The 23,134-nt window shown below is 38.5% G+C and overlaps 1 protein-coding gene across 3 annotated transcripts in view; it reads left to right on the forward strand.

Moving 5' to 3' along the window:
- Positions 1-22,696, forward strand: part of KCNK2 (potassium two pore domain channel subfamily K member 2) — a 252,288-nt gene extending 229,592 nt beyond the window's left edge. For all 3 annotated transcript variants that reach the window (XM_005901277.2, XM_070384776.1, XM_070384777.1), the window contains one exon: positions 19,055-22,696. In XM_005901277.2, coding sequence (XP_005901339.1) covers positions 19,055-19,372 — 318 coding nt within the window. In that variant the 3' untranslated portion in view covers positions 19,373-22,696. The remainder of the gene's footprint in view (positions 1-19,054) is intronic.
- Positions 22,697-23,134: the final 438 nt, after the last annotated feature.

Genomic DNA, 23,134 nt, shown 5'->3' on the forward strand with positions numbered 1-23,134 from the left:
TTTTAAAATATTATTCACTAGTTGTGAAAATCACTTCAAGTTAGGAAATATCCATCTTCTGTGATGCCAAACCATCGTTTTTAAGGTTAGCCCATTTTCAATATCCATGGAAACCCTTTGTTTGAGAGTCTTTCCTACAGGTGGTAAAATCCTTCTTCCAAATTTGCTAAGTATTAAGATATGTGATTTGATAAGTAACACCCCATTTAAGGGGACAAATATAACAATGACCATATGTGTAAACACTCATTAAGATTTTTTTTCTTCCATCATCGTACACACAAATTTTTTTTTTTAATAGCAGTTACCATCTTTTATATCCTTTGAAGGGGCAGGCTAAATAGTTTATTTGTTTCAAAGTATCTGCCAAGTAGCATCCTGTGGAACACCTTTCTCATCACAAATTAGGTCATCAAATTTTAAGAAAGAAAAATGCATAGATTATACCATGTGGCATGTGCCCCCAGTATGTTAGTGACAAAAATTTTCATGGCCATGCCCCATCTTCTTACTTACTTTTACAAAAACTCTATGATTTAAGAATTTTGGTTTTATCAAAGTAATCATATTGCTGATATCCAATAGCCCATAAATTCGAATGCGCTAGAATATGCTAACAGCAAGGGAACAAGTGAGCCCCTGTCCCCTAGTCCATCAGGGAGGTCAGGTTCTTCCCTGGCATTCCTCCGTGGAACAGGGAGCAAGTGAAGGCACTAGGGTCATCCCATACAGAAAAGGTCAATAGCAGCTTAATAAAAATAAATGAAACTAGAATTGTGTTTCTTTTTTCTGCATTCCCAAGAATTTTTTGTCAACATTCAGTGCATGCACAGAAATTAAAACCCACATCTGACAATGTTATTCTCTGTTGCATATTGTTGAGTTGCCTCAAGTTCAAAATCTTTTAATTACCATGATTTTTGCATTCCTGTAATGTGGGCCCTACCTCCCTTTCAAGTGTCATCTTGTAGATTCACTACAATCATGCCACACAGGTCTTCTTTCACTAGTTCTCTGATTGCACCAAACTCTTTTTTTACACATGTCCCTTCCCTTCATACACATTATACCCTGGCCTTGAATGTTCTTCTCCACACGTTATCACCTTGCTGACTACAGAGCTGCATCAGATCTCATATCAAATGTTACATCTCTGCAGATACCCCATCTGACCCCTTTAATATGAATTATTCCTCCTCTTTGTATGCACTCTTCACATGTCTTATCTTGGCTTAACTGCACTTAATCATGATTTGTGATTAAGTATCAGTTTTTATTCATGAGGTCATCTATCTCACCCAAGAAGTACCATGAAGTCAGTAGCTTTTCTTTCAACCCCTTTCCGGTGGGTCTTTGTCTCACGGCACACTTCATTTGAAATTTATAGCATTCTCCATAATCCTGTCTACCATCCTCTCCTCTGTTATCTACCCACCTCCTTATGACATCTAAAATTCATTTGGCTTCTGGGACATTTATTCAGCAAAAATTTATAAGTGTTTACAATGTGCCTGTACTGTGTTAGGCAGTTGAGAGAAAACGGTACACACCATGAAACTTAGAAAACATATTGCTTTGAATGGTCTTCCACTTTTAGTAAGGAAGATTCTACTTATAAACATCAGTGTTGAATTTACTTAATAGAGCGGGAGTTTATAACCTTTAGTGGGTCACATCCTCTTTGAGTTTGTTAAGAGCTCTGATCCCCTTTCACAGTGAAAAATGCACAAATCCTAAGTGCATATACAGTTTTAAGAGGTTCAACTAACTCGTAAAGCTCGTGGTTGGGTGACATTTCCTGAATCAATCATGTTCTTGGAATGTAAACAATATTTACATTCTCTTCCTAAACTCTGGGATAGAGAAGGACACAAAGGTGAAAAGGAGGATAAAGAAGTGAATCACAACTTCTGTCTCTGGAGGAGGGGAAGGGAATGGATGTAGGAGAAAACCTTTTCTCATTGCTGCCTAATACCATAGTTACAAAATGCTGGTCCACAACAACAGTCTGTGTGAATTCCCTGAGAGTATTTTGAGAAGTGGGGTCTGCCCACACATATTTTTAAGTTAAAACCTAAAATATTTCATTTTAGGTTAAATAATTTTCATTGTAGGTTAATTTCAAGGGATTTAATTATTAGTGAACTTAAACACTGACATTTAACTATGACTATTACGTGGGGGTTTCCCGATGGCTCAGCAGGTAAAGAATCCACCTGCCATGCAGGAGACACAAGAGACCAATATATCAGTTATGTTTGTTGCTATTTCGTTGCTAAATCATGCCTGACTCTTTTGCGACCCCAAGGATTGTAGCCCACCAGCCGCTAGGCTCTCCTGTCCATGGATTCTCCAGACAAGAATACTGGGAGTGGGTTGCCATTTCCTTCTCCAGGGGATCATCCCAACCCAGGGATCGAACCTGTGTCTCATGTGCTGTAGTCTTCTGCATTGCCAGTGGATTCTTTACTGACTGAGCCACCAGGGAAGCATTATATACTTCAATTAAAAAAATAATAATTGCAGAGAAAATCATTAATTCAAACTGATATTCCCAATTCCAATCTAACACAAGAGTTCTTCTAATCTGTTTTTGGTGTTTTTTTTTTTTTGTATTTGTAATTACTTCTTCTTACAGCAAAATACCTAATCCTTGTTATTCCCGATATTTTTTTTCTTCCTATATATAGCCAGGCTTGAATTGCCTCTGCTGCACCCACTCCCAGCCCTCCAGGGACGTTATTCCTGATATTTTTTTTCTTCCTGTATATAGCCAGGCTTGAATTGCCTCTGCTGTGCCCACTCCCAGCCCTCCAGGGACACCCTCTCCCTCCTGCTTGGTCTCCAGCAGTATACCCTGGACTTGCTTGTGGGGTTGTCCTCCTTACCCCACTCAGGCTCTGAACCCCACACTGGGTGCCACTCCTTTCATGCTGATCTGGCTCTGACATTTCGTTCTGGTACCAAGGTCCCCTCCCCAAACCTGTCACACTGATGTCTCTATAGTTCTGTTCATCTAACTGCTTTGGGGCTCATTTGTTTAGAAAAGAAAGTGCAAGAAGAAGGGAAGCAAAGCTATTTTTTAATACACAGGTCTCGTATTCCTTATGGCTTCCCTGATGGCTCAGTGGTAAAGAATCTGCCTGCCAGCGTAGGAGACTCGGGTTTGATCCCTGGGTCGGGAAGATCCCCTGGAGAAGGAAATGGCAACCCATGACATATTCTTGCCTGAGAAATCCCATGGGCAGAGAGCCTGGCAGGTTATAGTCCATGGGGTCGCAAAAGAGTCAGACATGACTTGGGGAGTAAACAGCAACTTGCTTTCCTATAGGAACATAAAATACCCGTTTGTTATAGGTGAAAGTGAAGTCGCTCAGTCGTGTCCGACTCTTTGCGACCCCATGGACTGTAGCCTACCAGGCTCCTCCATCCATGGAATTTTCCAGGCAAGAGTACTGGAGTGGGTTGCCATTTCCTACTCCAGGGGATCTTCCTGACCCAGGGATGGAACCCAGGTCTCCCGCATTGCAGGCAGATGCTTTACCATCTGAGCCACCAGGGAAGTCTTTGTTATAGGTAAACTACTGTTAACTCCAGATATTCTAAATGAATTTTGAGGTGTAATTACGTGTTTTGGTTTTATTAATTATATAATGAAGACATTTTGTGGAGAGTGCCTTTAAGGTTTTCAGCCCATCCTTTCATTTGAATGGGTGTTTTTTGGGTTTTTTTTGCACAATTATACACATTTAGTGTAAGGAATTAAATAACAAACAGATGATGACCACCTCCCAACACCACCCCTCAACATCACCCCATCATAGAGTGTCCACACTTAGTAACAGACACATGTCTAGTTACTGTAACTCAATCATATAAAAATGTGGAGAACTGTATTAAAATGTATGTAAATTACTTTGCTTCATGAATTTTAATTCCCATATTTTTATAACACAATAAAATGTTATTTAAGTTGGATGAGCTCTGTAATATAGGTTGTTAAAGTAACCCCAGACCAGGGGGGAGGCTTTCAGAGGTGTTCAGTGACTCAGAGCCAGTATGTCACTACAGTGACAATAATTAAGAAGCTGAGTTTACTGTACAACAAGCGAGTATCTGACCTCACAATCCCACCTTATTATTAATGCAGTTAATAATATACATTATCCTTTTGCAATTTTCGATGAAAGATAAAATCATAGTATTAGTATTATTATCCTTCTTGACTTTTTAAATTAAAACTATTGTACTTAATCTTTACACAGTTGTGTTAATATGTGTGGTATTAAGAAGTGGAGAAATTGCTAACTAAAAAAGATAGTTTAGATGAAGGAGACCTTATGAATATTACATATACTTTCCTGAAAACCAGAGAAAAACATCATGTACCGTTCTGTCAAGATAATGTGACACTTTGTAATCCTTTTAGTTGTTGTGTGTGTGGTTTTTTTTTTAACCTGTTTGATAAAGAGAATACTTTGAATTGTTCTTTTAATAGTACAGTTCAATAATACAACGAAATGGGAATACTTCAGAAAATGAATTAATGATAATTGTCAGAAATTATAGTCTAGGCAACCTTTGAAATTGGAATACAAAGCAGGCTTCAAATTATTTTTACATATTTAACCAGAGGGATGATTTCAACTCAGCTACCTGCTTGTAGTATTTAACTTTCCTCAAGTCATTAAGGTAGATAAGTTTCTGAGTACTGAGAGGAGTAAATTAAAATCCCACTGTCAAAAGGGTCAGGAAAAAACATTGGTCAAAGACAAGAAAAACCTCTTAATGTTATGTCTGGTGAAGGAGGTTACTTAATGGCCTAAATCTTAAATGTTCAGCTTTGGTTTATATCCTTAGGGAAAAGGTTTTCAATTCATACTACTCTGATCAGATCTGCCTGTAAATAGAATATTTTTTTTAAAGAAAACTTGAGGCTCAAGTATTATCCAATATTTGAGTTGGCTGTGGGTACTTGTGAAAACTTTACAAAAACCTTCCAACATTTCAGAAAAAAATTCCTCATCCAGTTATGACTCTATAAGAGGGATTAGCTTGCCTATAATGAGTGATTATTATTCATAGTTAATTGAGTGCACATAGGAAGAAAAAGTAAAGCCAATTAGAACAGAAAATATGGGTAAAGCAGGGTAAGATCTCCAGGGAAAAATCTTTAGAAAAGATTGTAGCTCTGAAAAAAAAAAATGTTCTTGTACATGAAGTGATAATGGGGATGGAGTGATGCAAGGAAAATGATTGTTGGGAGGGACTTTTAGGGAAGGAACATCTGAATTATCTTATCACAGAGGGCCGGCAGACTTGCTGCTGCCAGATTTCTAAATCATGCCACCAGTTTCTACTCTGAAGTAGCTGCCTGCAAATAATTGCTGAGATACTCATCTTTGGAAATGGATACTTTAGAATATTAGCAATTTTGTATTATCACTCATCTGTTAATGATCAAAACCCAAAGCTCTGTAAAGAGGATTGTAGAAATTCAAAGCTAGTAAATAGTTAGGCAAAGTGGGTAGTTATGATTCTGGTGAAAAGCTGACGCAGAGAACACTAGACTTTCTGATGTATGGGAAAGGTACAGAGGGCTAAAGATTTGTTCAAGATGGTGGAGTTTGGGGTGATTCTGAGGGCCATAGTGAACTAGAGAGTTAATGTAAATAAATAATTAAGGTTAGAATTATTCTAAATTTGAGGAATTTCACAGGTTTACCTCTTATCAAGAGTCAAAGTAGCAGTAAGACTTCCTGTCAAAGAAACACGGCTCAGAGGGAAAAAAGAAAAGTGTAACAAAGTACTGCTCCCCACAAGTCAGATATTTTTTGTTGTTCGGTTGCTAAATTGTGTCCGACTCTGCGACTCCAGGGACTGCAGTACGCCAGGCTTCCCTGTCCTTCACCGTCTCCTGGAGTTTGCTCAAAAGTCAGCTTTACTCTTTTGGAAAAAAACATTTTGCTGACGTTTTATAGAGTTGTTTGGAGGAAGTTAACCTTAGAAATGCAGTTGATAAAGACCAAGCATTTAAATACATACTATTTAAAATACTCTTTTCAAACTGAGAATACTGAAAATTCTCTTAAGTTCATGTTGTACTTTTTATTACTAAGAAATGACTACTCTGATGAAGATTGACCAGGAGTAGGGACAAGCATACTTTCAGGAGTGAAACTGTTAACAAATATGAAAAACACAACAGGGAAATATCCTTCATCACACTCAAGTGTATAGTAAGATATAAAAAAAAAAAAAACTTTAGTAAACAATTTAAAGTTATGATTTAGAAATATTAAACATTCTCAATCATTCCCAACTCAGGGATCGAATGCAGGTCTCCAGCATTGCAGGTGGATTGTTTACCAGCTGAGCCACAAGGGTGGGTAGAATTTCAAGGGTACTTTCCAACCCAGGAATCCAACTGGCGTCTCCTGCATTGCAGGCGGATTCTTTACCGTTTGAGCCACCAGAGAAGCCCTAGATGCTTCATAAGGATTGCTAGTTAGTGGTAAAGATGTTAGTGATTCTTCTAAAGTTAAAAGGTTGAACCTTCTTTATCTTTCAAAAGGTTACATCCCTTGATGCTTTCTAAGGCCCACTTGACTTCACATTCCAGGATGTCTGGCTCTAGGTCAGTGATCACACCATCGTGATTATCTGGGTCGTGAAGATCTTTTTTGTACAGTTCTTCTGTGTATTCTTGCCATCTCTTCTTAATATCTTCTGCTTCTGTTAGGTCCATACCATTTCTGTCCTTTATTGAGCCCATCTTTGCATGAAATGTTCCTTTGGTATCTCTGATTTTCTTGAAGAGATCCCTAGTCTTCCCCATTCTGTTGTTTTCCTCTATTTCTTTGCATTGATCGCTGAAGAAGGCTTTCTTATCTCTTCTTGCTATTCTTTGGAACTCTGCATTCAGATGTTTATATCTTTCCTTTTCTCCTTTGCTTTTTGCTTCTCTTCTTTTCACAGCTATTTGTAAGGCCTCCTCAGTCAGCCATTTTGCTTTTTGCATTTCTCTTCCATGGGGATGGTCTTGATCCCTGTCTCCTGTACAATGTCACGAACCTCATTCCATAGTTCATCAGGCACTCTATCTATCAGATCTAGGCCCTTAAACCTATTTCTCACTTCCACTATATAATCATAAGGGATTTGATTTAGGTCATACCTAAATGGTCTAGTGGTTTTCCCTACTTTCTTCAATTTAAGTCTGAATTTGGCAATAAGGAGTTCATGGTCTGAGCCACAGTCAGCTCCTGGTCTTCTTTTTTCTGACTGTATAGAGCTTCTCCATCTTTGGCTGCAAAGTATATAATCAATCTGATTTCGGTGTTGACCATCTGGTGATGTCCATGTGTATAGTCTTCTCTTGTGGAGTGATGGAATTCCAGTTGAGCTAGTGGAGGTGATAGAATTCCAGTTGAGCTATTCCAAATCCTGAAAGATGATACTGTGAAAGTGCTGCACTCAATATGCCAGCAAATTTGGAAAACTCAGCAGTGGCCACAGGACTGGAAAAGGTCCGTTTTCATTCCAATCCCAAAGAAAGGCAATGCCAAAGAATGCTCAAACTACCGCACAATTGCACTCATCTCACACGCTAGTAAAGTAATGCTCAAAATTCTCCAAGCCAGGCTTCAGCAATATGTGAACCGTGAACTTCCTGATGTTCAAGCTGGTTTTAGAAAAGGCAGAGGAACCAGAGATCAAATTGCCAACATCCGCTGGATCATGGAAAAAGCAAGATTGTTCCAGAAAAGCATCTATTTCTGCTTTATTGACTACGCCAAAGCCTTTGACTGTGTGGATCACAATAAACTGTGGAAAATTCTGAAAGAGATGGGAATACCAGACCACCTGATCTGCCTCTTGAGAATTTGTATGCAGGTCAGGAAGCAACAGTTAGAACTGGACATGGAACAACAGACTGGTTCCAAATAGGAAAAGGAGTTCGTCAAGGCTGTATATTGTCACCCTGTTTATTTAACTTATATGCAGAGTGCATCATGAGAAATGCTGGGCTGGAGGAAACACAAGCTGGAGTCAAGATTGCCGGGAGAAATATCAATAACCTCAGATATGCAGATGACACCACCCTTATGGCAGAAAGTGAGGAGGAACTAAAAAGCCTCTTGATGAAAGTGAAAGAGGAGAGTGAAAAACTTGGCTTAAAGCTAAACATCCAGAAAACGAAGATCATGGCATCCGGTCCCATCATTTCATGGGAAATAGATGGGGAAACAGTGGAAACAGTGTCAGACTTTATTTTTTGGGATTCCAAAATCACTGCAGATGGTGATTGCAGCCATGAAATTAAAAGACGCTTACTTCTTGGAAGGAAAGTATGACCAACCTAGAGAGCATACTAAAAAGCAGAGACATTACTTTGCCAACAAAGGTTTGTCTAGTCAAGGCTATGGTTTTTCCTGTGGTCATGTATGGATGTGAGAGTTGGACTGTGAAGAAGGCTGAGTGCCGAAGAATTGATGCTTTTGAACTGTGGTGTTGGAGAAGACTCTTGAGAGTCCCTTGGACTACAAGGAGATCTAACCAGTCCATCCTAAAGGAGATCAGTTCATTGGAAGGACTGATGCTGAAGCTGAAACTCCAATACTTTGGCCACCTCATGCGAAGAGTTGACTCATTGGAAAAGACTCTGATGCTGGGAGGGATTGGGGGCAGGAGGAGAAGGGGACGACAGAAGATGAGATGGCTGGATGGCATCACCGACTTGATGGATGTGAGTTTGAGTGAACTCTGGGAGTCGGTGATGGACAGGGAGGCCTGGCGTGCTGCGATTCATGGGGTCGCAAAGAGTCGGACACGACTGAGCGACTGAACTGAACTGAAGGCGAAGAGCTGGAGAAGGAAATGGAAACCCACTCCAGTATTTTTGCCTGGAGAAGACTTCCCTGGTGGCTCAGAGGTTAAAGCGTCTGCCCAGAATGTGGGAGACCTGGGTCCGAAACCTGGGTTGGGAAGATGCCCTGGAGAAGCAAATGGCAACCCACTACAGTACTCTTGCCTGGAGAATCCCATGGACTGAGAAGCCTGGTAGGCTACAGTCCACGGGGTCGCAAAGAGTCGGACACGACTGAACGACTTCACTTTCACTTTCACCATGCTTGGAAGAGCCTGGTGGGCTACCATCCAAGGGGTTGCAAAGAATCGGACACAGCTGAATGACTAACACACAAGGAGAAGGGAAGAGCTTCACAGGTGGTGCTAGTGGTAAAGAATCTCCCTGCCAGTGCTAGGAGATGCAAGAGACATGGGTTCGATCCCTATGTTGGGAAGATCCCAAGGAGAAGGAAATGACAACCCACCCCAGTATTGTTGACTAGAAAATTCCTTGGTCAGAGAAGCCTGCTGGGCTGCAGTCCATGGGGTCACAAAGAGCTGGACCTGGCTGACCATGCATGCAGAAGGAGAAGGGAAAGGAAAGGAAGTTTGATTTAAGGGATCTGTACAAGAAGCATGATGTTCTTCACTGTGAAAGAAGACATTAGCAGCATCATAGGCTTCTTAGAATGCTGAGGAAGCTCTCCAAAGACTAAAAACTTTGAGGAAACATGCTTTGAACCTTTACTTCAAATAAACCTGGCCGTGTTTCCCTCCTGAAGTAACCAAGATTATCCCAGTACAGTCACTAAGAAGCAGACTCTTTTACTGGAGCGTATATTCAAAACATGATTGATTAGTCTGCCATTCATTCATCTCAGTTCAGTTCAGTCGCTCAGTCGTGCCTGACTCTTGGCGACCCCATGGACCCAAGCATGCCAGGCTTCCCTGTCCTTCACCAACTCCTGGAGCTTGCTCAAACTCATGTCCTTCGAGTCGGTGATGCCATCCAACCATCTCGTCTTCTGTCGTCCCCTTCTCCTCCTGCCTCCAATCTTTCCCAGCATCAGGATCTTTTCCAACGAGTCAGTTCTTTGCATCAGGTGGCCAAAGTATTGGAGCTTCAGCTTCAGCATCAGTCCTTCCAATGAGTATTCAGGACTAATTTCCTTTAGGATGGACTGGTTTGATCTCTTTGCAGTCCAAACGACTTGCAAGAGTCTTCTCCAACACCACAGTTCAAAAACATCAATTCTTTGGTGCTCAGCTTTCTTTATGGTCCAACTCTCACATCCATATATGACTACTGGAGAAACCATAGCTTTTATTAGATGGACCTTTGTTGGCGAAGAAATGTCTTTGCTTTTTAATATGCTGTCTAGGTTTGTCATAGCTTTTCTCCCAAGAGGCAAGCATCTTCTGACTTCATGACTGCAGTCATTATCTGCAGTGATTTTGGAACCCAAGAAAATAAAGTCTGTCACTGTTTCCAGTGTTTCCCCATCTATTTGCCATGAAGTGATGGGACCGAATGCTATGATCATAGCTTTTTGAATGTTGAGTTTTAAGCCAGCTTTTCCACTCTTGTTTGTCACTTTCAAGAGACTCTTTAGTTCCTCATTGCTTTCTGCTATAGGGTGGTGCCATCTGTTTATCTGAGGTTATTGATATTCATTCTAACAAATGCTTATTGAACTTCCACATGTATACTCCTCCAGGTTCTGAGAATACTGAATAGTACATGGCAGACAAACCCTCTCTATTACCATGAAAGAGCTTCCCTCGCGGCTCAGGCAGCAAAGAAGCTGCAACTCACTCCAGTATTATTGCCTGAAGATGTCCATGGACATGAAGCTAAAAGAGCATTTAAACGTGTAGCTGTAATAAGTTGTGATGAGAGTAATGTCAGGGAAGTACAGAAGTACAGGCTTATGTAGATACAGATATCAAGTGATCTGATGTCTAGAGGATCAGAGAATGGCCCCATGAAGATGTCTAATTTAGGATGAGTAGAAAATATCCCAGAGAAAGACTGGGAATCAGTATTCTGGATAGAGAAAATAGTAAGTAATGAATGAATGAAAGACAAGAAAGAGTGGCGTGTTTGAGGAAATTAAAGAAATGTTCAGAAACTTCCCTGGCGGTCCAGTAGGTGAGACTTCGCCTTCCAATCCAGGGAGTATGGGTTCAATCCCTGATCGGGAGGCTAAGATCCTACATGCCCCACTGCTAAAAGCAAAACAAGCAAACAAAAAAATAAGCAGTATTATAACAAATTCAATAAAAATTAAAAAAAACAAACGTTCAGAATGGCCCCAGGAGTAGACTTTTGAGAGAGTTGAGAGTGAGGATTGAGCTGGAACAGTAGGTAAGCCTTAATACAAATGAGCCACTTCAAGGAATTTGAACTAAATGAAATGAATGTCAATTGTATGGTTTATGAAGGGGAAATAGTTGATTGATTTGTGTTTATTAAGGGGCACTCTGGCTGTTGTGTGAAGAATACACATAAGGGAGATAGACTTAGGTCAGCAAAACTGGTTAGGAAGCTGCTGAAATAATATAGATGAGACAAAATGATGGACTAGACAATAGTTTTAGCAGTGGGAACAGAGAGAAGTACATGGAATAGTGAGAAAAAGAGGTAAATCAGCAAGACTTTGGGTTGATTTGGTGTTGATTGGCTGAGAGGAAGAATAAAGGATTATCACTGAAATTCCATTTAGGAAACTTGCTGGTTAATGGTGCTATTCACTGTGATAAGAAATTAAGTAAGAACAGGTTTAAGAAGTTAACGGATTTCATTTGGAAGTGTGCTGTATTTGAGATGCCTGGGGTCCATCTGAAATGAAGCTGTTTCATAAGCAGTCAGTTGTACAGATACAGAATTCAGTAGGGAGACTTTATCTAGAAATATGTATTTGAGAGTTGTCAGCAAATAGATTTTAATGGACTTGATTGGAAGGATATGGTTATCCAGAGGAAATGAGAATAGAAGCCTAAGGTACAAAGGTAGTTAAGAGGAGGATGAAAGAAAATGATGCCTCTAGGTTGATAGAGAATTAACCTGAATGGTTTAAAAAAAGAAAAGAAAAACATGAAAATGTACTGATTTGGAAATTAAGAGCAAAGACTCATTGGGAGGGACACAGTCTTCACCAATGCCTTTTTTTGCTACAAAGATCAGGCAAAAGGAGGACAGAGAACGGTGCAGCTGCATTTAGTCACAAGGATGAGAGCATTTCCAGTAGCGTTTAGAAAGCAAGCGACCGTCTGTAGCACTCCATTTTCTTTCTTTTCTTGTAAATCAGATCGCCGGGCCGTGAGAATTAAGTGAATGTTAAGAATACGTGGAATACAGAGGAAGGTCTCTTCTTTGAGTCCTGTGCATGAGCTGAAGGCAATCCCTAGGAGCTATTTCTGCTCATGTTGGAGTCTTCAGCTTTGTTATTATTGTTTGTAGATTTGCTTAGTTTTAGGGAGATGACATACTTCAGCATTTGAATAAGTTCTTGACCAATTTTTCTAAAAACCTGATGCAACAAACATGCTTTAATTCATGAAGATTCATTTTAATTATCCATAAGCATTAACATTTCAATGGAGAAAAAATTTACTTATATAAATGTACTGATCTCTGGACCTTATTTTTTAACGTCTTTGAAATCAAAAGGGCACCTTCAGAGTTGGAATGTACAATTTTATCATCATTTAAAAATATGAATCTGTTCTTTAGGATGCAATGTGCTATTTTATGAATAATGAATACATTGGTGTAGACAGTTCTCTCAGGTCAGGAATGTTTTAGACAAATGGGAATAAGTGACTATGTTGGTGGCCTTAGTTTTGTTTTTGAGGGACTCTCCTTTCTTTTCTTTTTTTTGCTTTGAGTTTGAACTGCTAAGTTCCTTGTCTAGTATCATGAAGAATAGTAAGAGCAGAAAAATAAGGGCACAATAGAGAGGAAATAGATATCATTATTGAATTGGTAAGTGCTCCTAGTGCATGTTTTATGAAGAAATTTTCATTCTTTTCAATATCTTTAGGAAATTGTGGTGGTAGATCCTCACCATAATAACCTGCTATAGGGTGGATTTCCACGTAATGTGAATTTGCCTTACAGTCCTCCCAAAGATGTTTATCCTTCAGAATTAACAAGATTTTCCTGGTGAGACAAAACAATATGCTGGAGTTAGACCTCCAATTTGAATCCTGGCATATTCATTGTGTGTCTAAAGTTTGTTAACCTCTCTAGCCTCAATTTCTTCTGTGAAATAATAAAAATCTTTCACACAGAGTTGTAAATATTAAATAAGTTCATATTTTTTAAAAGAACAATGCCCAGCACATAGTAAGCTCTTATCTGTGCATACAAAATTTACTTCATCCCATCACGTAGACCTATATTAATGAGTCCATTTTATTATGAGTTATACATGTTTATTGAGTGATACAATAAATTCACTATTATATTTTACAGTATTACTTCAGTTGTAATAATGAGGATAAGGCCAACACAAACAATCTCTTGCCTTGACATTCATTTGAGTGATGAAATATATCATTCAGTGTCTCTGACTGGGATGATTGGCCAATTGAATTTTTATGTATGTCTCCAACATTCTCAAAGCACCTCATGCCGTGAAGATCTCCATAACTCTGGGTTTGATCCGACTGTAGCACTTCTGGTGAGAGTATCAGAGAACTTGGACCACGCTGCCACTGGGTGCTTAGAACCTGAGAATTATATTCCAGGGGAAAATGTCCCATTGTTTTTCAATTCTATATCATTTATTCTGTATCTGGTACTTTCCTTTAAGCTTTTTAAGTGCCCTTAGCAAACCGCATCATCATCACCCAGTGTTATCATCATAATCACTAATCGTGCAGTTCTTTATGTTGTAAGAACACAGACACCCACACACATACACACACATGCACACACACACATAAATAGATTATTATAACCTTACTTTTTAGATAAGGACTTTGAAACTCAAAAAAGGTTAAATTGCTTGGCTATAGGCACCCAGCTAAGTGACAGAGCTGGAACTGGAGGCTTCTTCTCACGTCTTGCTAACCCCTCCTATCCCTGTTTGATGACATTTCCAGCTGCAGCCCTTATGACCTCTAGAGATGGCATTTCCACCCCTGGGAACTCCAGAAAAATTAGAAAAAAAAAAAACCATGCCCCCAGAAGCAGTATTCTACCAGCCTCTGCCAGAGATTTGAGTGCAGTTAAAGATGAGAAATTAAAAAGTTATGAACTCAGACCAGTCTGAGATTTACTTGTATTTAGGCTTTTACTGATTTGCAGGAATCACTAATTTGTAGAAGCACCTTGCTCTGCAGAAAGCTGTGTGTCATTGGTGCAACCTGAGTGATCATGGTGACTTCAAGAAACCTGCTTCTGGAGAAAAATCAGATCAAGTTAAGGAAGGCGTTCATTTTTTTTAATGACCAATTAAATTTCCAGTCACAATAGAGATGATTAAAAATCTCTAAAAGAGTTTCTATGCAGGATCCATGATCTGGTGCTTTTTTTGCTGTGAAAAGACAGAGGTTACCTCAGTGTACAAAAAGAGGAAATAGTGGGATGACTGGGAACCTTGAGTCTGAAGACAGTAGGGATTAGATGGAAATTTCAGCATCCTCAAAATCTGAAAATATATGTATCTTTTGGCACAGTTTTTCCACTTCTAGTAATACTTGATCACATTAACCAAGATATGGGTATAAGAATATTCACTGAAGTATTATTTTCTATAGCAAAAGAAGACAAAAAACAAACCCTTATTCATCAACAGGGGCATGCCATCCCGTGGAATGCTAGGAAGCTAGTATAAACTATGAGGTGGTGTGTGTGTGTTAGTCACTTGCTGCTGCTGCTGCTAAGTCACATCAGTCGTGTCCGACTCTGTGCGACCCCATAGACGGCAGCCCACCAGGCTCCGCCATCCCTGGGATTCTCCAGGCAAGAACACTGGAGTGGATTGCCATTTCCTTCTCCAATGCATGAAAGTGAAAAAATAAAGTTAAGTCGCTCAGTCGTGTCTGACTCCTAGCGACTCCATGGACTGCAGCCCACCAGGCCCTTCCGTCCATGGGATTTTCCAGGCAAGGGTACTGGAGTGGGGTGCCATTGTCTTCTCCATGTTAGTCGCTTAGTCATGTCCAGCTCTTTGTGACGCCATGGACTGTAGCCAGAGTGGGTTACCATGTCCTTCTCCATGACGTAGTATAATGACTACTCATAGGAAAAAAAGACTAAAATTAACTATGTGAAAAAAATCCATTTGCAAAATGGTATGTTTCATATAAGACCATTTTTGCAAAAATATTAATGGTCACCAAAAGGGAGGAGGAATAAAGGTTAGAACAAAGAAGAAAGACCAGTGGTGGTATGCATGCTATACTATGGCTCTAGTTATCATTCAGGTGCGAGATGACAGAGAACATGAATTTGGGGGCCATATACTCGTTCATTTAACAGGTATTTCTTAGAAGTCAGCCACATACCAGGTACTATCCTAGGTGCTGGGATATACATAGAACTTACATCCTAGTTGTAGGAGATACAAAATTAGCAAATAAAAGTATTAACACCTGCATTTTAGATACACAAAATCTATTATTAACAATAAGAAGCTTTTTATTGAAGTATAGTTGATTTACAATGTTGTTTTTGTTTCAGGTATACAGCAAAGTGATTCCATTATACATATACACATATCTATTCTTTTTCAGATTTTTTCCCTTATAAGTTATTATAAAATATTGAGTAGTGTTCTCTGTGCTATACAGTAGGTCCATGTTGGTTATCTATTTTACATATAGTAGTGTGTATCTGTTAATCCCAAACTCCAAATTTATCCCTCCCTCTAAATTGGGAGATTGGGATTGACATATACACACCACTATGTATAATATAGATAACTAATAAGGGCCTACTGTGCAGCTCAGGGAATCTACTCAGTACTCTGTAATGACATACAGGAAAGGAATCTAAAAAGCAATGGGTATATGTATATGTATAACTGATTCGCTTTGCTGTACGGCAGAAATTAACACAACATTGTAAATCACATTCACCAATAAAAACTAATTTCAAAAAGAGAATAGACCTAATTTTAGGTCCATCAGTTTTGACTGCCTCCAGACTGGAGGCATGATTTAGGGGCTGACTCAGATGGCTGTCCTCTAAGAAAGTGATTATTTCTAGTTAACCAGTCGTTTATGGGAAGAAATTGAATATAGTAGTTAATTCTTACACTTTTCACAAACATTTATTTAAACAAATATGTAGATGCTTAGCTGTTTTCTTTATAATATTAACCATACTATTAATATAAGCTCATAATAGAAAATAGTATATTAGTATTTTTTCTTTTTACACTTAGAAAATTATGAATTCTCAAATAGAAAAGGTTAATTCCTTTTTAATAAAATCATTGGTAAGATGGGAATAAAAGTCAGATAGAATGTTTAGTTTTTCATCAGTAGCAATTGTTTCATTTTAAACAGCAAATTTCACACTGCTTGAGATTATCTAGTTGTAATGTAAACTAGGAGAATTTAATGATATGTTGGACAATGATAACTGTTTTGTTCAAGACCATATTAATCAGGTTCTCTCTGTAAGCATACGGCAATTTTAAGTCTTTAAAATTAAATCAAAACTGATAGAGAAACAACTGAATCTCTTAACTTATGTTAAAAATATTTATTTCAAAACTTTATGAATAGTGTTTACTTATTAATTCAGTGCAATTCATCAAATTTCTACTGAGTGCTTTTTCTGTTCCAGACACTAGATGTTTTATATACCCCAATAAATATAGTATAGACCCCAGACTCAAAAATGCTTAGTCTAATAAAAAAGACAGCTGGGCAAACAGAAAAAGAATATAAACCGTTGGAGGGTTTATTTATAAGTGTGTTTGGAGTGATTCAGCATTTCTAACCACTGATCGATACTGCCTAACCAGAGAGTTTCCCCAAAGCAGAATTAAACTTTCAATAATTGTTTTTGGAGCTAAGTGCAGTCACGAAGAGTCCCTTATGGGAAGAGTAAGAATCTTCAGGCTGAATTCCTATAAAATTAGCACTTCTTTTCCTGTAGGTTCCCTCTAAGATGCCTCAGTGATTAAGGAATGCTTGATCTTGCGAATTATGTGTGCCACAAACTTCTCATTTTTCCATTTTTTGCTTTTTCCCAAAACCAGATCTGGAAAACAAGCAATTATTCCTTGTTAGGACAATACAAGTAGAAAGTGTATTTTAAAATATTTTTTAAAATAAAAAGTAGATCATGAAATGCATGCATGTATGTAATTATGGGTGGATGCAGAAGAATTGATCTGCTATGTGCCACCTTCCAAGGATATTTGAACAATTTCCATCTTGTGTAACCCACCCCCCACCCCACAACCCACACACATATCTATGACTTTCAGTGTAAATATTTAGAACCTCACTTAGTTCCATCAGGCTGCTATAACAAAATACCACACACTGGGGATCTTATAAACAACATTTATTTCTCACAGTTCTGGAGATCCAAAATCATAGTGTCAGCATGATAAAGGGCTCTCTTCCTGGTCTGGAGCCAGAGCCTTCTTGCTGTGTCCTCACACGGTGGAAGGCGTGAAGGATTTTTCCAGATTCTCCTTTGTAAGAATGCTGCTCTCATTCATGAGGGCATCACTTCATGACTTAAGTGCTTCCCAAAGGCCCCACCTCCTGATACAATCACCTGTGGAGTTAGGATTTCAATATATGAATTTTTAGGAATTCAAACTATAGCAGAAACTATCAATTATGTTTCCCATATCAAAATTTAAAACGAAAAGTAACAGAGGTAAAACAAAACCAAACAAAGCTGTAGTTAGTCACTTGCCAGGTAAGGAGGTGCCCACATCACTTAAAAAGTGAGTGAAGTGGGCCCCCAAAGCAGAAGTGCTACCAACGATGGATGGGGGACTTGTCCACCTTAGGAGATTATTCTAGGAAGTCTTCTTGATTACTGAATTCTAGTTGATTAAGAAAAGGTTTATCATGGGATTGGTCATTGTTCTATTTTAGGTCACTAAAGTACAGAATCATTTTAAAGAGGTCAGAGAGAACATTATTATGCACATGCTTGAAAGTGAAAGTGTTAATCGCTCGGTTGTGTCTACCTCTTTGCGACCCCATGGACTGTAGCCCGCCATGCTCCTCTGTTCATGAAATCCTCCAGGCTAGAATACTGGAGTGGGTTGCCGTGCCCTCCTCCAGGACATCTTTCCAACCCAGGGATCAAACCCCAGTCTCTTGCATTGCAGGCAGATTCTTTAGGGTCACATGCTTAGAACTTGGCAATATTTTTTTCTTTAACCTTCAAACAAAGGCTACCATCATAACTACATTGCAGTTGAACTACATCAGTCCAACCATCCTGTTAGGAATATGCTATAAAGATGCCTGTTCTACAACTGATGAAATGGTAGCTCAGACAGGTTAAATTAATTAATTCCATAAATATTCATTGAGGAACTATTGCTTGGAAATTCTCCAAATGGGCCTCACAATAAACTTGTCGGTCCTTTTCTATTTGCTTTCCCTGGAAGCAGAGACAAAACATTTTGTTGCTTATTTAGTAAACAGAGGATTCCTAAATGACAAGTATGGGGTTGAATTCAGAGTTCTTGCACACACCATTTCTGGTTTCTAAAATCTGTGTTTACATCCAGAGCAAATAGCATCGCTGCTATGAGAACCAGGTCACCTGGTTTCACATTCCAGGCTCTTTTACTCTGTCTTGCTGCTTCTCCTATGTCTTTCTGACTTCTTCACATTCAAATACTTCTTAAAATTACAAATTAAAAAAAAAAAACAACTCCCAGAATTTTAAAAAGTTAGAGATTGCCTTTTTATAGCATCAGTGACAGGACTCATCTCCAGAAACAAGGACATCTAGTACCTCTCTTATAATTTGGTTAATAGAGTTTAAGCTCACAGATTCATTTTTGGAGTCGTATCTATATAAAATGGAATCTTGCTCTTCACAAATTGTGCAGTGACCTCAATTCTCAGATGGCTCCTGTTACAAAAAGCTACAACCTCCTTTTCAAAAGTGTCCAAATACAATGATCAGAGGATAAAGCACGCAGAATGTTGACTATCCTGTTGGTATGTCTGTCTTTTCTCTGCATGCGTGTTCCAGGTGGGAGAGTTCAGAGCCCATGCTGCTGAGTGGACGGCCAACGTCACGGCTGAATTCAAGGAAACCAGGAGGCGGCTGAGCGTGGAGATTTATGACAAGTTCCAGCGCGCCACCTCCATTAAGCGGAAGCTCTCTGCAGAACTGGCTGGAAACCACAACCAGGAGCTGACTCCCTGTAGGAGGACCCTGTCTGTGAACCACCTGGCCAGCGAGAGGGATGTCCTGCCTTCCTTACTGAAAACAGAAAGTATCTATTTGAACGGACTGACACCACACTGTGCGGGCGAGGAAATCGCTGTTATTGAGAACATTAAGTAGCCCTCTTTTTGAAGAGCCTCAGGCATAGCAATTAGGTGAGGACTTCTATATGCTCTTTATGACTGTTGCTGGTAGCATTTTTAAAATTGTGCATGAGCTCCAAAGGGGGAAAAAAATAGATACACCCATCATGGTCATCTGCCATCAAGAGAATTGGAATTCTGAGCCAGCACTTTTTTTTTTTTTTGATGATGCTTGTTGAACAGTCCACTTTCTTTGACGAGTGGAATAAAACAAGCGATGTCTGATGCCTTTTTTGTGCCCAGACTGTTTTGCTCCCTTTTCCTAACGTGCCATAAGGCCTCAGAATGAATTATAATTGTTTCTGGTAATAATGTAGTTTTGAGGGATCAGTCCTTACTTTTCAGGGTCTACCTAACTGAGCCTAGATATGGACCATTTATGGATGACAACATTTCTTTTTGTAAATGGCAAGAAATTCTTATGCAGCCTTTTACCTAAGAAATTTTCTGTCAGTGCCTTATCTTATGAAGAAACAGAACCTCTCTAGCTAATGTGTGGTTTCTCCTTCCCTGCCCCACCCCTAGGCTCAACTCCACAGCCCTTTTCCCCACAGCTCCCGTTTGAATACCATACCTTGCTGGAAACAAGTGTGTAAAATGACCGAAGTGATGATGCCCGAAGAAGGAATAGATGCCAAATTAGATGGACACTGAAGCAACACTCAGAAACCCTAGCATTATAGGCACTGCAGAGAAATGAGGTGCAAAGATGGCCCCTCTGAGTATTTATTTGACTCGGGTACCAATGGTACATGTATACAGTGTAATTACCAGGCCAGTAAAATTGACTGCTCCCAAACAGTCCCTTCTTCTCCTGGCAGTATTTAAAATTTATCATTTATTACTAACTATGTATGTGTGTGTGTGTGTGTATATATATATACATATATATATACACACACATTTTTTAAAGTTGGAAGAAGAAAATCCATATATATATATATATCCATAAGTGATCTGACAAAAGAAAACTGTTAAAATGGATATTATTGAAGATGAATTTAGACGATTGGTGTGAATTGCCACTCAGATGACATGAAGAGAGCCAAATGATGTGTTATAAGCATTTGCTAATAAACATTATACTGCCAGCATCTATCTGTTTTCTGATGTATGAAAGGCTTATATGGTTTTCTTTCCCTGGGTAAATTGTGCCCAGTGAGGGGAGGGGATGCGTAGGCAGAGTTGGGCACAGCCCTCGCCTTCCGTGGGTGTACCTCTGAAGTTGTGGCTGAGTGTGAGAGCAGAAGCTGAAACTGGATCACTGTGATTTTGCACTTGGAAAAATGCAGATTGCAGGCATAATTCATCTCTGACATTAGAGAAAAAGCTGTTATAGCACAATTTAAATCTTGAGAGTTTTTTTTTTTTTTTTTAAGATAGAAAAGGCTGTTAATCCTCTTTAGTTTAATTTTCTATCCTGCAACTCTTTGGAGGTTTTCAGGATTCAGAAGAAATTCAGTAAAGGCACCTAGTAGATCGCTCCTCTTTCTTTTATTTTCATACATAGATCTGCTGTACATTGTAAATAAAATTTTTAAAACACAGAAAGAAAATGATTTCCCTAAATATAATTGCAAAACATGACTTTTATTCTTGGGGGTGGGAGTATTTGAATAAGTAGCATTCATATTAGAGTCTTAAAAAATAAACCCAGGATCTTAAAAAAAAAAAAAAAAGAAAATTTAACAGAGGCTTATTTTTCAAAATTTAAGCTAGAAATGTAAATATTCAGCTAACTTGTTGAAGGTACTTTTATAAACTTAAAGAATTCTAACCAAAATTTTGGAAAGTCAGGCTCTTTTAGAAGAAAAGCTACACCCATTTCCTCGATAACGATTCTGAAAGTTCATATGGTGGATTGCACCATGTATAAACTGTGAATTGTATTGACAAATAAAGTTTGTAATTAAAGTCAGCATCTTCTGAGTCTCCTGCTTGCTACTGAGGGTTTAGATCTGATCCTGGCTGTGCAGAACTCCAGGATGTCACAGTTCATGCTGAGTTTTTGTGGCTCCTTTGTTCACAGTATTCAAGAAATATTTTTGATGCAGTATTTCCACCCTTGTTAAACACATGCAAATGTTCTTCTTGGTGGCTGTTAATCAAAAGTAAAAATCCTGAAATTTCACTTTTGAAATATGATATTTTAAAGAGCATATAAATTCAAGATTGTTTCTATTAAATTGTTATGTCAATGTCTTATTTTGTCATTGTTAGACCTTGTCTTGACCTGCCTGAAGTAATTGGAATGCTGAACATGGGCACCTGAATGTTTTTGTAAGAAAGAAAAAAAAAAAAAAAAAAACAGTCAAACATCCTGGCAGTATTGAAGCCTAAGGAAGGTAGTTGCCAACTAATCTTCTAGACCTCATACCCCAAATATTTGGACTATATATCTTGTCAGTAGCTTACATAAATTTAATTTTTCATTCCCAAGCACCTTGATATTCAGTAAATATCCTAAAACTGGTCCCCAACATTATCCTTAGAATTGGGGGAAATCTAAGGAAGTGTGTACATATCATAGCAATTTCGTTTTTCAAGCTTCATTTTGTTTACCTCCTGTGGAGAGAACGTTGATTAAGATTTTGACATAACCTATGAGTTTATTTTTAAAATGGACTAATTTAAGAATGAGTGGTTTTGCCCTGAAGGATATTTGAGAACAAAAAGTACCAAGCCCAGTACTCTCTTATTTGGAATCAGACATGGATTCTAGACAAGGCTTTTTATCTGCCTTACAACTAGTAACTGTAAAATAATTATTTTGGAGTTCTTTTAATTTGTTACATAAATCTCTGTACTCTACTACCATAGTTCATGTCACACAGTCTTTTTTTTCCAATAATATTTCATTCTTGCAATATAGGAAAAAGTGAAACTTCTAAAGCCAAGAGGGAATTGAATAATATGTCATGACCTTCAAAAAAATAACAGGCTATAAGGCTTGGTTTCTTTCTCAGATTCTAAGGAACACATGATTGAAGAACTAAATCCCACCTCACTATATATAAAAAATTCCATAGAATGCTTTGATTCTGAAGGCTAGGAGTTCAAAGAGATCAAGAAAAACTTTACATGGAACACCAGAAAAAAGAAATGTAGACATTCTGAAGATTTGAGATAGCTATTTATGCCTAAGAACTGGAGGCCTAGATCAACTTTTGTTTTCCTTTAAAAAATGTTTGCTGTTCTAGTAAAAATCATAACTTATTTGTGGTTTGCGTTCCTTATCAAAGTGTGAGTATAAATTTGCTTTTGTATAAAGTAAAAGATGTCTCTATTTGAATACTCATAACTGCATTAAAATTAATATATGATTTTTGCTTCAGCATGACTTTACTTAAAAGGGTCTTTTCCAGAGAAACTTACCGGTCTTGCATATGCTCATGTGTTGGTTCCAAGATGGCATGGAGTAACCTGGTTACTTTGGGTTGGAACTTTTGAGAGTAACTTATTATGGTTATCTTAATAAGAGGAAAGCTTCATAACTCCAGGAGCCACATTCATCCCACCCTACCTCAAAGGTTTATACAGCTTTTGTCACACATGGTACTTCCCCACCCAAATCTCAGCTACCCCTTCTTAAAAGACAGGGATTAGTTCCAATGACCAGGACTTTTGACTCTGCTCTTTTGTTTGACTCAACACCATTTATTCACTAGGCCCCACCTCTTATTATATATCGAAGATTCATAAAACGTTTATTTTCCTAAGATTAATCTTACAAAATACG

This window comes from Bos mutus, chromosome 16 (genome assembly GCF_027580195.1).
Source record: "Bos mutus isolate GX-2022 chromosome 16, NWIPB_WYAK_1.1, whole genome shotgun sequence".
Taxonomy (NCBI): domain Eukaryota; kingdom Metazoa; phylum Chordata; class Mammalia; order Artiodactyla; family Bovidae; genus Bos; species Bos mutus.